This window comes from Magnusiomyces paraingens, assembly GCF_902498895.1.
Source record: "Magnusiomyces paraingens strain CBS 517.90 genome assembly, contig: contig2, whole genome shotgun sequence".
Lineage (NCBI taxonomy): Eukaryota > Fungi > Ascomycota > Dipodascomycetes > Dipodascales > Dipodascaceae > Magnusiomyces > Magnusiomyces paraingens.
The window spans coordinates 1981681-1992607 of record NW_022474068.1 but is presented as its reverse complement, the minus strand read 5'-3'; the positions used below and the strand labels follow the sequence as shown (position 1 = coordinate 1992607).

At 34.1% G+C, this 10927-nt stretch overlaps 5 protein-coding genes across 5 annotated transcripts; 3 read left to right on the top strand and 2 right to left on the bottom strand.

The window, feature by feature from the left end:
* Positions 1 to 2619: 2619 nt before the first annotated feature.
* SAPINGB_P002366 (uncharacterized protein) lies at positions 2620 to 3588 on the top strand (the record flags this gene model as incomplete). Its single annotated transcript, XM_031997085.1, has 1 exon — positions 2620 to 3588. The coding sequence occupies one exon, from the start codon at positions 2620 to 2622 to the stop codon at positions 3586 to 3588; it is 969 nt and encodes a 322-aa protein (XP_031852976.1).
* Positions 3589 to 4264: 676 nt separating this feature from the next.
* On the bottom strand, positions 4265 to 5212 carry SAPINGB_P002365 (uncharacterized protein; the record flags this gene model as incomplete). Its single annotated transcript, XM_031997084.1, has 1 exon — positions 4265 to 5212. One exon carries the CDS (start codon positions 5210 to 5212, stop codon positions 4265 to 4267), a length of 948 nt encoding a protein of 315 aa, XP_031852975.1.
* Positions 5213 to 5983: 771 nt separating this feature from the next.
* SAPINGB_P002364 (uncharacterized protein) lies at positions 5984 to 7039 on the top strand (the record flags this gene model as incomplete). Its single annotated transcript, XM_031997083.1, has 1 exon — positions 5984 to 7039. The coding sequence occupies one exon, from the start codon at positions 5984 to 5986 to the stop codon at positions 7037 to 7039; it is 1056 nt and encodes a 351-aa protein (XP_031852974.1).
* A 180-nt stretch (positions 7040 to 7219) lies between these two features.
* On the bottom strand, positions 7220 to 8803 carry SAPINGB_P002363 (uncharacterized protein; the record flags this gene model as incomplete). Its single annotated transcript, XM_031997082.1, has 3 exons — positions 7220 to 8578; positions 8677 to 8735; positions 8791 to 8803. 3 exons carry the CDS (start codon positions 8801 to 8803, stop codon positions 7220 to 7222), a joined length of 1431 nt encoding a protein of 476 aa, XP_031852973.1.
* Positions 8804 to 9055: 252 nt separating this feature from the next.
* Positions 9056 to 10363, top strand: SAPINGB_P002362 (uncharacterized protein; the record flags this gene model as incomplete). The annotated part of the gene is made up of 2 exons (XM_031997081.1): positions 9056 to 9146; positions 9219 to 10363. 2 exons carry the CDS (start codon positions 9056 to 9058, stop codon positions 10361 to 10363), a joined length of 1236 nt encoding a protein of 411 aa, XP_031852972.1.
* Positions 10364 to 10927: the final 564 nt, after the last annotated feature.

Sequence of the window (10927 nt, the reverse complement as noted above, 5' to 3'; positions counted from 1 at the left end):
GAATAATCTCTTTCTTTTTTTTTTTTTTTTTTTAGGAGGGGTTACGTCGAAATTAGATTGAGTCTTTGTGGAGAAAGTGGAAAAAATAAATATATATATATATATAGAAAGAAGAAAGAAGAATAAGAAATAAGAAATAAAAAAAAAATAATTTAAAAGAATAAAGAGAATGGAATGTAACAAGTAAATTAGAAGTGTTTTTTTTTTTTTTTGGTAAACATGTTTCAAGTTCAAAGAGAAAAAGAGAGAGAGAGAGAAAAAAAATAAAAAATTCAAAAAGAACAAGTCATTAAAATCCTCCATTGTTGAATTAAACTACAATTTAAGGTTTTGGTGCAAAGACTATTAAATGGATTGTAGTTGTTAGGAAGGCTTTGAAAAAAAAAAAATTTTTTTTGTTTTTTTTTTTTTTTGTTGAATTGATTTTTTCTCTGGAAAATAGAAATAAATTTCTTTATAATCGGCACAATTTGTTTATAAACAATCTTTAAATTTAAAGATTTTTTTATTTTTTGACAATTAAAATCATTATTGTTTTTTTTTTTTTTCTTATTCAAAAGTGTATCTTTATTATATATTTGTTAATAATAGTATTGTAAATTACCATCTTTGGAAATTTAAATGCATATTTCCTAAACGGTTCAACCTTCCGCTACCTTAACTTTGATTTTGCATTCTATTTGACTTACCCGGACATTATTATTAAATATATATATATATATATATATATAAAAATCAAATTTAAAATTTAAATTTAAAATTTAAAATTAAATAAAAATTAAATAAAAAAAAAATCATACTAAAATAGTAAAAGTCTCTAATGAAGAATAGAACAAAAATAGGATAATAAGAAATATATATAAAAAAAAAAATGAAACCTTTATTATTGAATAATATCTTTCTTGAAACAATAGTTTTAAAAAAAAAAAAAAAATACAAATGCAAAAGTCTTGATATAGATTTGTGCAGTGAGACAACAACTAACTACAACAATTATAACTAACAAAAAAAAAAAAGGCCCACAAGAATAATAATAATAATAATAACAAAAATTAAACAACTCGGAGAAACAAGAAAAGGAAAAAAACAAATAAAAATAATGTGACAAAAGCTCACTAAATGGATAGGAGTCCGGACTTTTGTCCATGTTACGGAAAGACTTTTCCGGGCCAAGAGATGATGATTTTAATCATAACATATGTAGTATTATTATTATTATTATTATTATTATTATTATTATTATTATTATTATTATTATTATTATTATTATTATTATTATTATTATTATTATTATTATTATTATTATTATTATTATTATAATTCTTCTTCATATCTTCTTCTTCTTCTTATATAATAAAAGTTGACAGAGTGTTAAAAAAAAATAAAACATCAATTTTATTTTTTATTTATTTATTTTTTTTATTTTTTATTTATTTTTTATTTATTTTTTATTTATTTTTTATTTATTTTTTATTTATTTTTTATTTTTTTTTGCCTCTCTCGGGGGTCACCAGTATTAAAACCCAACGACAACCACCACTGTATTTACTATCCAGCCATGGGATCTATGCTAAAAAAAAAAAAAAAAAAAAAAAATAAAAAATAAATAAATCTAGTGGCGGTGGCAATGAAAGAAACAAAAAATTAATTGGTAATTAAGGAAAAATGAATTGATTATTAACTTAGTAGGTCTTATGAAAAAAATAAAAAAAATTAATAATTTTATAAAAAAAAAAAAACCATATCTGGTTTATGGATCTGGAATAACGTTGAAAAATATGGTAGTTGTAGATCTTGGAGGGTTTACTTGTATTAATATTATTATTATTATTATTGTAGGAGTGTCGGAGTCCCCTGGCCGCAACGGCTACCAATTTTTTTTTTTTTTTTTTTTTTTTTTTGACCGTGACTGTGGTAAAGAACGTGCTTTTTTTTTTTTTAAGAAGAAGAAGAAGAAGAAGAAGATCTCTTTATATATAATTGAATGTTTTTATTTATTTATTTATTTATTTATTTTGGGGGGGAGAGAATAGATAATCTTGAAACCAAAAAGTATTTAGGTCCCGACAGGTCGGACATAAACATTTTTATTATTTTTTATTTTTTATTATTATTATTATTATTATTATTAATTTAATTTTTAATACATTAGATTTATCATAACTGCAAACTTTTATATATATATATATATATATATATATAATTTTTTTTTTTATAAATACAAACGTTTTTGGCATTTTTTTTTTTTTTTTGTTTCTTTTAAAACTAAAAAATAAAATAAAAAATTTTTTTCTGTCTTAAAAAAAAAAAAAATTAAAAAATAAAAAAAAGACTGCATTTCTCCCCTTTTATCCTTTCCTTTTTTTTTTTTTTCTTCTTTCTTTAACTCTCTCACAAAACCCTCCCTCCCTTCCCCCCTCCCCCTTTTTTTTTTTTTATTTTTTTTAAAAAAATTCTTTTTTTTTTTTTATTTAAAGCTTAACTTCTGCCCTTGTTTTGTTTTATTTATATCTTTTTATTTTTATTTGTTTTTTTAATAGAAAAACAAATTCCTTTTCCAATAATCATTTCAATCATCTATTTACATTTCTTCCAATCCTATAGAAGCATTTCTCTCTAATGAGTAACTTTACTTCTTCTTCGCCATCATATCAGGCTATTGATAAAGCCCTCGAACAATACACGGTAGATCTTGCCGCAACAACAACTTTGGCCACATACCTCAATAACATTCTCATCAGTGAACTTTCACCTTTACGCTTTGAAGAAGCTGATATTCCAGTCATTGCAACCTTGATGCTTCGTTCCAATGCAGATCTTTACAACAGAGTGACTTATTCTCAAGAATCTCAACTTGCACAACAATCTCCACATACATTAATACCAGGGATGCCTTCAGACCCTAACTCACTTCCAAAGGGGTACACTCTAGAAAATGTTGCCCGGGACTTTGTGCGGCATCGTAATGCCCTGATGGGTAATATTGTCCCAAGAAATTCATTTATTTATCCGACTCAAGCAAGACTCCGATTTTATACTCGTTCAATGTTTATTTTTGACCAGCTCAAACGCATTCTTCAAGATTACAATGATGATGATCTAACTCAACAACAAACATCACATAACCACCAGCATTCCAGCAGTAGGAGAAGTAGTAGTAGCAGTAGCAGTAACAGTAACAGTAGTAGTAATAGTAATAGCGGTAATAGCGGTAATAGCGATAATAGCGATAACAGCAATAGTAGTCGGAGGCATACCCATCGTTCACATGGCAGTAATCACCACCATCATCATCATATTTCATCACATCAAACTTCTTTAAGTCCAGAATCCCAACACTGGGCAAATGAAATCCGCACAACTTTTGGAGTTTCTGCACATGACATTGCATGCACGTGGCTTCCAGCACAACCCTTTTTTTCTGTCATGTCTCGATTTGTTATGCTAGAAAGTCATTTCCGTGAACCTTTGATAGCCCGGTATTATGTTGCTAGATTTAATTCTGGAATGTCGGCTCAAAGGTTTTCTGATGTGATGCATGAAAAACTGCAAGCTGCTCAACAAGCTTATGACGATACACCGACTTGATGGGTATAATAGAATGGTAACTGAATAGGGTAAAATAAGAAAAAAAAAAAAAAAAATATTAATAAATGAATGAATGAATAATAGACTTGAACTTTCTTAGGTAAGTGTATTTTTTATTTTTTTTTTTTTATTTTTTGTAATTTTATCCCGAGATTTTAGTTTTAATTTTTTTTCTTTTTCTTTTTCTTTTTCTTTTTATAAAAAAAAAAAAAAAAAAAAAAAGGGTTTATTAATAAGTCTTGAAAGAAAAAAAGCCCAGTAATAAAATTACCAAAAAATGATAATGAATTGAATGAGATGCATAAAAAAAAAAATTAAAAATTAAAAATTAAAAATAAAAATAAAATATTTTTTTTTTTTTTTTTTTTTTTTTGAAATATCTAGATCTCTAGATATTATTTAAATATAAAGTTAAAAGACTGCTGGCAGATCCTTTTTATTATTATCAAAATAAAAAATAAATATAATAAATACAATAATCATAATAATAGTAATAATAATAATAATAATAATAATAAAATAATAATAGTTTTGTGGGGGATAACCAAATTATTTTCCAAAAAATAAAAAAAAAAAAAAAAAAAAAGTTCAACATGTGTCATTAATATTGGCATGACCAAATGTCTGGACCCGCTCATAAATAAATGCTCCTCTTGCTCACAGATTTGCCCTTCTATTAACCAATAAGCATCTTGGTCATCTCAATTGCACTTTTCCCCATAGTGTAGTACCCAGGCTTAACTTTGCTCGAACAGTAAAACCCTTGTGCGTCATAAAACTTTTGTGCAGTCCCATTCTCCGTTGCAACGTCCAATACTAATGCTGATAAAATGGCATCGCCACGTTGGAAAACCCCGCCCTGCGGCCGCCATTGCGCAGCTTCAATTACAAGTTGCCTTTCAAGCTCTTGCAACAGCTGTGATCCTAACCCCTTTCCACGATGCTCACTCGATACAGCCAGTACAGATACATACCCAGACACAGTCGATAGCCACGGTGACCGGCACGCGTGAGTCTTAGCATCAACAAACCCTGCAGCCACACCTACAACGACCTGAGGCGGTAGCTGCGCTTGATCTGAATTTGGTTGTGAAGTAGAACTGCTGGTATTACTGCTTAGAGCAACAACTAAAACGTGCGCAGGTTGGTACAAGTATGCAAAGAAAAAGCCCGGAGAATAGGTAGCTTGTAACGCCCTGGCCACTAGATCTTGAATCTGCAAGACGTGTTTAAACTGAGCGCGTGACACTGCTACAATGTTTGGATTGTTTAATGCTGTTGTTATTTTTGTTTGAATTTCTTCTTTTGCCTTTATCTCGGTGTTGAATTTGGTATTGGTAGGTTCAGCAGTAACAATTATAGGATTTGCTGACGGGGTCATTACAGACACCGCGGCGTTTGCTATAAGCACCGCAGCGAAATCGGCTAACACGGGATTTTCTTGAAGGCCTCCTCCTCCTCCTCCTCCTCCTCCTCCTGTGGTGGTAGTGGAAGTGGCGGCAGTGGCAGCAGTGGCAGCAGTGGCAGTGGCGGTGGAAGATTCAAAGTTATGAGAACCTGGAGTGCCTTCAAAAGGCAGTAATGGAAGAAAAGTGCAATTTGTTGTAGGATTAATAGCGAGCATTTTGATTCATAAAAAAAAATAAATAAATAAAAATAACTAAATAAAAGATGAAGAGTCAAGTTTAAGAAGAAGAAGAAGAAAGAGGAAACATGGTTGAATTATCTTGTGAGGAATCTTTGATAGATAAGTAAAATTACAATAATATCTTAACATTTCATATTGATAACCAGAAAGAATTTTTTTTTTTTTTATTTTGCTTGTATATATATTTAATATATATATATATATATAGAATCAAACCACTTTTTTATTTATAAATAAATATTTATTTATTTATCTGGCGGCTTTTTCACTTTGGGTAACTTTTTTTTTTTTTTTCTTTTGGTCCGGGAAATTTTCTGATAGTGTAATAAATATTATTAAATAATAATGATGGAAAGTTTTTCGTTTGTTTTTTTTTTTTTGTGGGGAGGAAAGGAAGAGTAGAAGAAGGTCTTGTGACAAAAATGAAATAAAATGAAATAAAATGAAATAAAATGAAATAAAATGAAATAAAATGAAATAAAATAAATACCCCAGAAACTGATTGGTAAAGATTATTCATAAATGACATAAGATTAATAATAAAGAATGGTTTTAGATATACAGTTGTTCTCAAATTTACTAAGAACAATTTTTTTTTTTTCTTTCTGACGTTTTTTCTCTATTTTTTTTTTTTTCTTGTCTTCAGCCTGTTGAAAAAAAAATATATATATATATTAGAATAGAATTCTCCTCCCGCCCGTCCCCGCCTCCCTCTCACCTAAATTTTCAAATCATCATAAATCAACAATGTTGGCCGATCTTAACGTGCCCTGGCCTGCAAATCCTACACCAGCGGCTCTTGCCAGTCTTTCAAAAACCCTTTTGGTTCTGGCAGACTTTGGCTACACAGTTGTTGCATTAAACCATATCATCTATCCCAAAACTACACAATCAAATACTTCAAACTCCAAAAAGAAGGGAGCACAAAAACAACAGCAACAACAGCAACAACAACAACAACAACAACAACAATCTAATCCTTTTGAAAATCCAATCGACCTTTCTCTATTGCCCATTCCTCCTCCAGCATCTCTTACTATTCTAACTCGTGCAACTCTCGTGCTTAACGACACCCCAGCATCATCGGCTCAAGCACAAAAACTTACAACTCTTGCTCTTGATTATGATATCCTGGCCGTACGACCAACAACAGAACGCGCTCTGCTACTCTCATGTACCTCCTACGATGCAATCAATCTCATTTCACTCGATCTCACAACAAGGCTCCCCTGTTTTCTCAAGCATAAGACCATAGGTGCTGCCATTGCACGTGGCGTGGTGTTTGAAATCTGCTACGCGGGCGGCGCAGACCCTTCGGCAGCACCCACTTCTACAAACGCTCCTAAACTGACCCAGGTGGCTGATGATAAATCTGATACCACCACTGATACCCTACTCTACGATGAGGCCGGCGCTGCAGCATCCGCAATGCATAACCAAGAAGCCAGGAAACATGTCATTGCCGGCGCAGCCTCTATCATCCGTGCAATCCGCGGTAAGCGAGCAGTCATTGTGTCTTCGGAGGCGTACTCGCCGCTGGCCGTGCGTGGGGCTTACGATGCTGTCAACCTTGCCACTACTTGGGGTCTTGATCATATGCGTGCGCGCGATGCAGTTGGGAAAGTTTGCGCTGCTGTGGTTCGTGCAGCCCAATTGCGCAGACACGCTTATAAACAAGTCATTGCGCTTTCACAGAAACGGAAACCTTTAGTACCACTGGTAGGAGAAGAGCTCCCTAATGAAGAAATACCAATGGCTAGTGACGATGAGGGTCACAGTGTAAAACGTAGGAAGTTTGTTTGAGTTACCAAATTAAATGTGTTATTTAAATTCTTTTTTTTTTTTTTGCATCTTATGATTCTCTAATAATAGACTTATAATTTTCATAAGCGTATATATATATATATATATATATATATATCAATTCCTATTTACTTAGCATTTTATTTTTCATTTTCATTTTCATTTTTTTTTTTTTTTTCGTCACATGGCCTTGTTGAGATCTGCTGGCTTCTTAACAGTGAAGGCAGAAATTCCCAAAAACTCGGTGATGCCCTTGATGACACGACGGGCATAGACACTAAAGTACAAAACTAGGTACGCAAAAAAGAGCCATAGGTAGAGCAGTTCAAAATTGATTGGGAAGCTGTAATTTGTCTGTTGGCCTAAGGGCAAATCCGCAGTTTCAGGTGAGCCCAACTTTTCCAACTTAATGTTGTTAGGACCTGAAATGGTGCGTGCAAGTAACCGCATAGCAGCACCCTTGCCAGCCGCATACGAAAACAACTTATTGGCATTAGAAGAAGAAGATGCAGTAGCAACACCATCCACAATGACAGTGGCAGAAGATGGCCAACGGAAAAATCGGAAAAGACCAGCACCAATGACAAGTGGGGTCATGGGTGTAGACCAGTAAGGGAAAGGTTGGCGGGTAAGATGTGCGAGAATAATTGTGGTAGTCATGCGGCCAAATACCAGAGACATGGCGAGTGTAAAAAGTACAATATGGTTATCCGAAAGAATAATGGAGTAGGGACTCCAAAGCCAAAGGTAAACTGAAAGTGAAGCAATTACAATTGGAATCAGGTTGGGTAGTGTAGCAGTAAAAGATTCCTTATTGGCACGCTTGTATTGGTACACGTTGTAAAGGCACACAGGGACGTGGCCGATCAAAACACCCCAAAAAACAAAAGCAACCCAAAGGTCTTTGAGTGGCAGCTGGCCAACTTGATAGGGAGATCCACCCATAAAGAGAGAGAATAAGGTCTGCATGGGAGCTGAAAACACCGAGGAAATTGGGTTGTTCCACACCTGAATACCGTATGCACCCGAAATAAGCATCATAATGACAGCAATTATGATACCTTCAGTCGGACCATTGAGGTATCCTAGGTATAGGACGTGGGTGTGATATGTCTCCCATGTTGACAAATACATGGCTACGCAGGTGATAAAAGTCACAATGGCTGTGTTTTTGGACGAGCCCATTCCCATGCACGCAGATTGAACGAGACCGCCGAGGCAGCAGTTGAGTGAATCAATTCCGTGATCAAACAGTTCGCCCAAAGGTGAAGAAGTACCTGTAGCACGAGCTTGTTTGCCATCAATGTTGTCCATGGTTTGATAGAAGAAAATACCCGCAGCAAACGAGTAATAAATCCACGAAGGGCCGGGACCCACGAGGTCTGGAATATAAATAAGAATAGTAATCACATTGGCATAGATTGCAATGATCCCAAGCAAAGTGATCACATTAGGTGCAAGCCATGATGGCATAAATTTTGCACACCATGTCCAGTATGGATTGAGAATGTAGTACGATAAATAAGATTTGTCGACACTCTTAGTGGCTTGTGTGTTAGTTTACATCTTATCAAATCAATCAATCAATTAATCAATTAATCAATCAGTCAGTCAGTCAGTCAGTCAGTCAAACGTACTTGGTACTTGTAGCTGCGAAGCTGAACCAGCGAGTCCTGGTCCAGGTATGTTTTTGTATCTTAGAAGTGTTAGAATATAATTTGGTTAATCTAGAAACTGGTTTATTTACAAACCTTCAAAAACCATGTTGACACCGTGCACAGTGGGTGTTTAGATTACTGGTTGGTTTTAAATAAAAAAAAAAATAAAAAAAAAAAAAAGGAGGTTCGGAATGGAGTAAAAAAAAATAAAAAAAAATAACGCTAAGAAATATTTTTGTATGTGGAAATCCTTATGAGAGCTGTTGGACTTGGACATGTTTGCTGATTTTTCAGGGTGCCGCATTTTTTTTAAAAATTTTTTTTTTTTCAACAAGTCTGGGATCATTCAACTAATATAATGGCACCGCGTCCCGAAAAACTAAACTATTCAGCCAACGGCGCTCTACTTCAAGTGAAGGCCCCCGAACGTCGCCCTGGTTTTGAACCAAGTATGTTCTTGAATTTATTTATTTATTTATTTTTTTTTTTTGCTTTATATTTTCTTTATCTAATCATCATAGTCGGCATCTGGACAACTGTCATTCCAGCAACTTACTCGGAAATCTTGTCACGATTCATCAAAGACACATTCCCACAAGATGACCATCGCATGCCCCATGTCCGCCGGTTTGTCACCGAAACTAATTACGACATTCCCGCAGAATACCATGTAACAGCACCTCCGCCCAAAAAGAAGCAAAAATCCGATGAGAATGAACCTGAAGATCCATCTGCCACAAAGGAAAAGAAAAAACAGCCGAAACAGAAAAAGGGCCAACCAAAAGAAGCAGTCCCTCCAAAACCTACAAATATCTATCTTCGCGTATTTGTGTGTACTGTCGATGCTGTAGCTTCTGCAGAAGAAGCACAAACTCTACTGGCTCCATTGGTAGAATCAACACGCGAAAAATACCCATTTTTATATTTCCCCGGACTCATTGAAAAACGCACAGCAACATTACATCCAGCAGACACAAAAAATGAGTCGGAAGAATGGGCAAAAAGTGTTGGTTGGCCTCTAATGTGGCGCGGCAACGTGGCTGCGATTCCAGACTCCATTAGTGAACGTGAACAAGCACAGGCCTTAAAATATGTCAAAAAGCTTAAAGAGGTTTACGATGAAGAAACTGAAAAACTACCTAAAGACTCAATTCCAATCATTACCCTTATTGTTGATCCTCTGAATGATAGAATAATCACTACAGGAACTGATTTGCGCACCAAACACAAGCCACTGGATCATAGTGCATTGATTGCCATAGAACGGGCCGCTGTTTGGCGTAAAGAGGCAGAGAAAGTTGCTAAGGAGACCTTAATCCCTGCGTCTTCCAAGCCCATGGCTGCACCAGCTGTCAACAATATTAAATCAGGCGAATTACCACCAGATTATAACGAAGACCGTGATGGATATTTGTGTCGCGGATTCCATGCATATATGACCCATGAACCTTGTGCAATGTGCAGCATGGGGCTGTTGCACTCACGGTTCACAAGGCTTATCTATGTTATCCCTCAAAAGGGATCTGGAGGAATCGACGCTGCGTCGTGTGGACTGTGTATCCATGATCAACCGTCACTTAACTGGCAGTACGAGGCATGGAGATATGTACGGGAAGATGAATTTGCAGAAATTAAGGAACTGCCGGATCCAGGTTTTCATGTGTAACTGAATGTTTTAATAGAAACTATAGATTATAGAACAATGTTTAATTAACGAAAAGGATGCAACTATGATGAAACGGAATGGATCGAAAACAAACACAATAAAAAAAAATATGTGACTTAATTTACTAAAAATGAGAGCTAATGAATATTTTTTATTTAAAGCGGTTTAGCTAAAGTTGTCAAGTATTACTACTAGCCTTTTGGATCTAACAAATTAGACTATACGAGTATTCTAGATTTAAGAGAATAGAGTACCGGCATTCATCATGGAAAGCTTATTCAACTTTGTTTACATAAAGCAATGAATAAACATTGAAGCATATAATTTTAAACCTATTAAATCTGTTCTAAGAGTTCAATTTGGTTTTTTTTTTTTTTTTTTTCATTCTAAATACCCAATTATCAAAGAAAAGTTTTTACTAAATGGCTTCGATATCTGCATTTTAATATCTTAACCTCAGCAGTGTACATTCTGTAACGGGATGAAATTCTGAGAACGGATCATTCAGAAAATGTAAATTGCCAAGAAGAGCATCTAAGAATTTTGACTTTTCCCCTCCCCCTG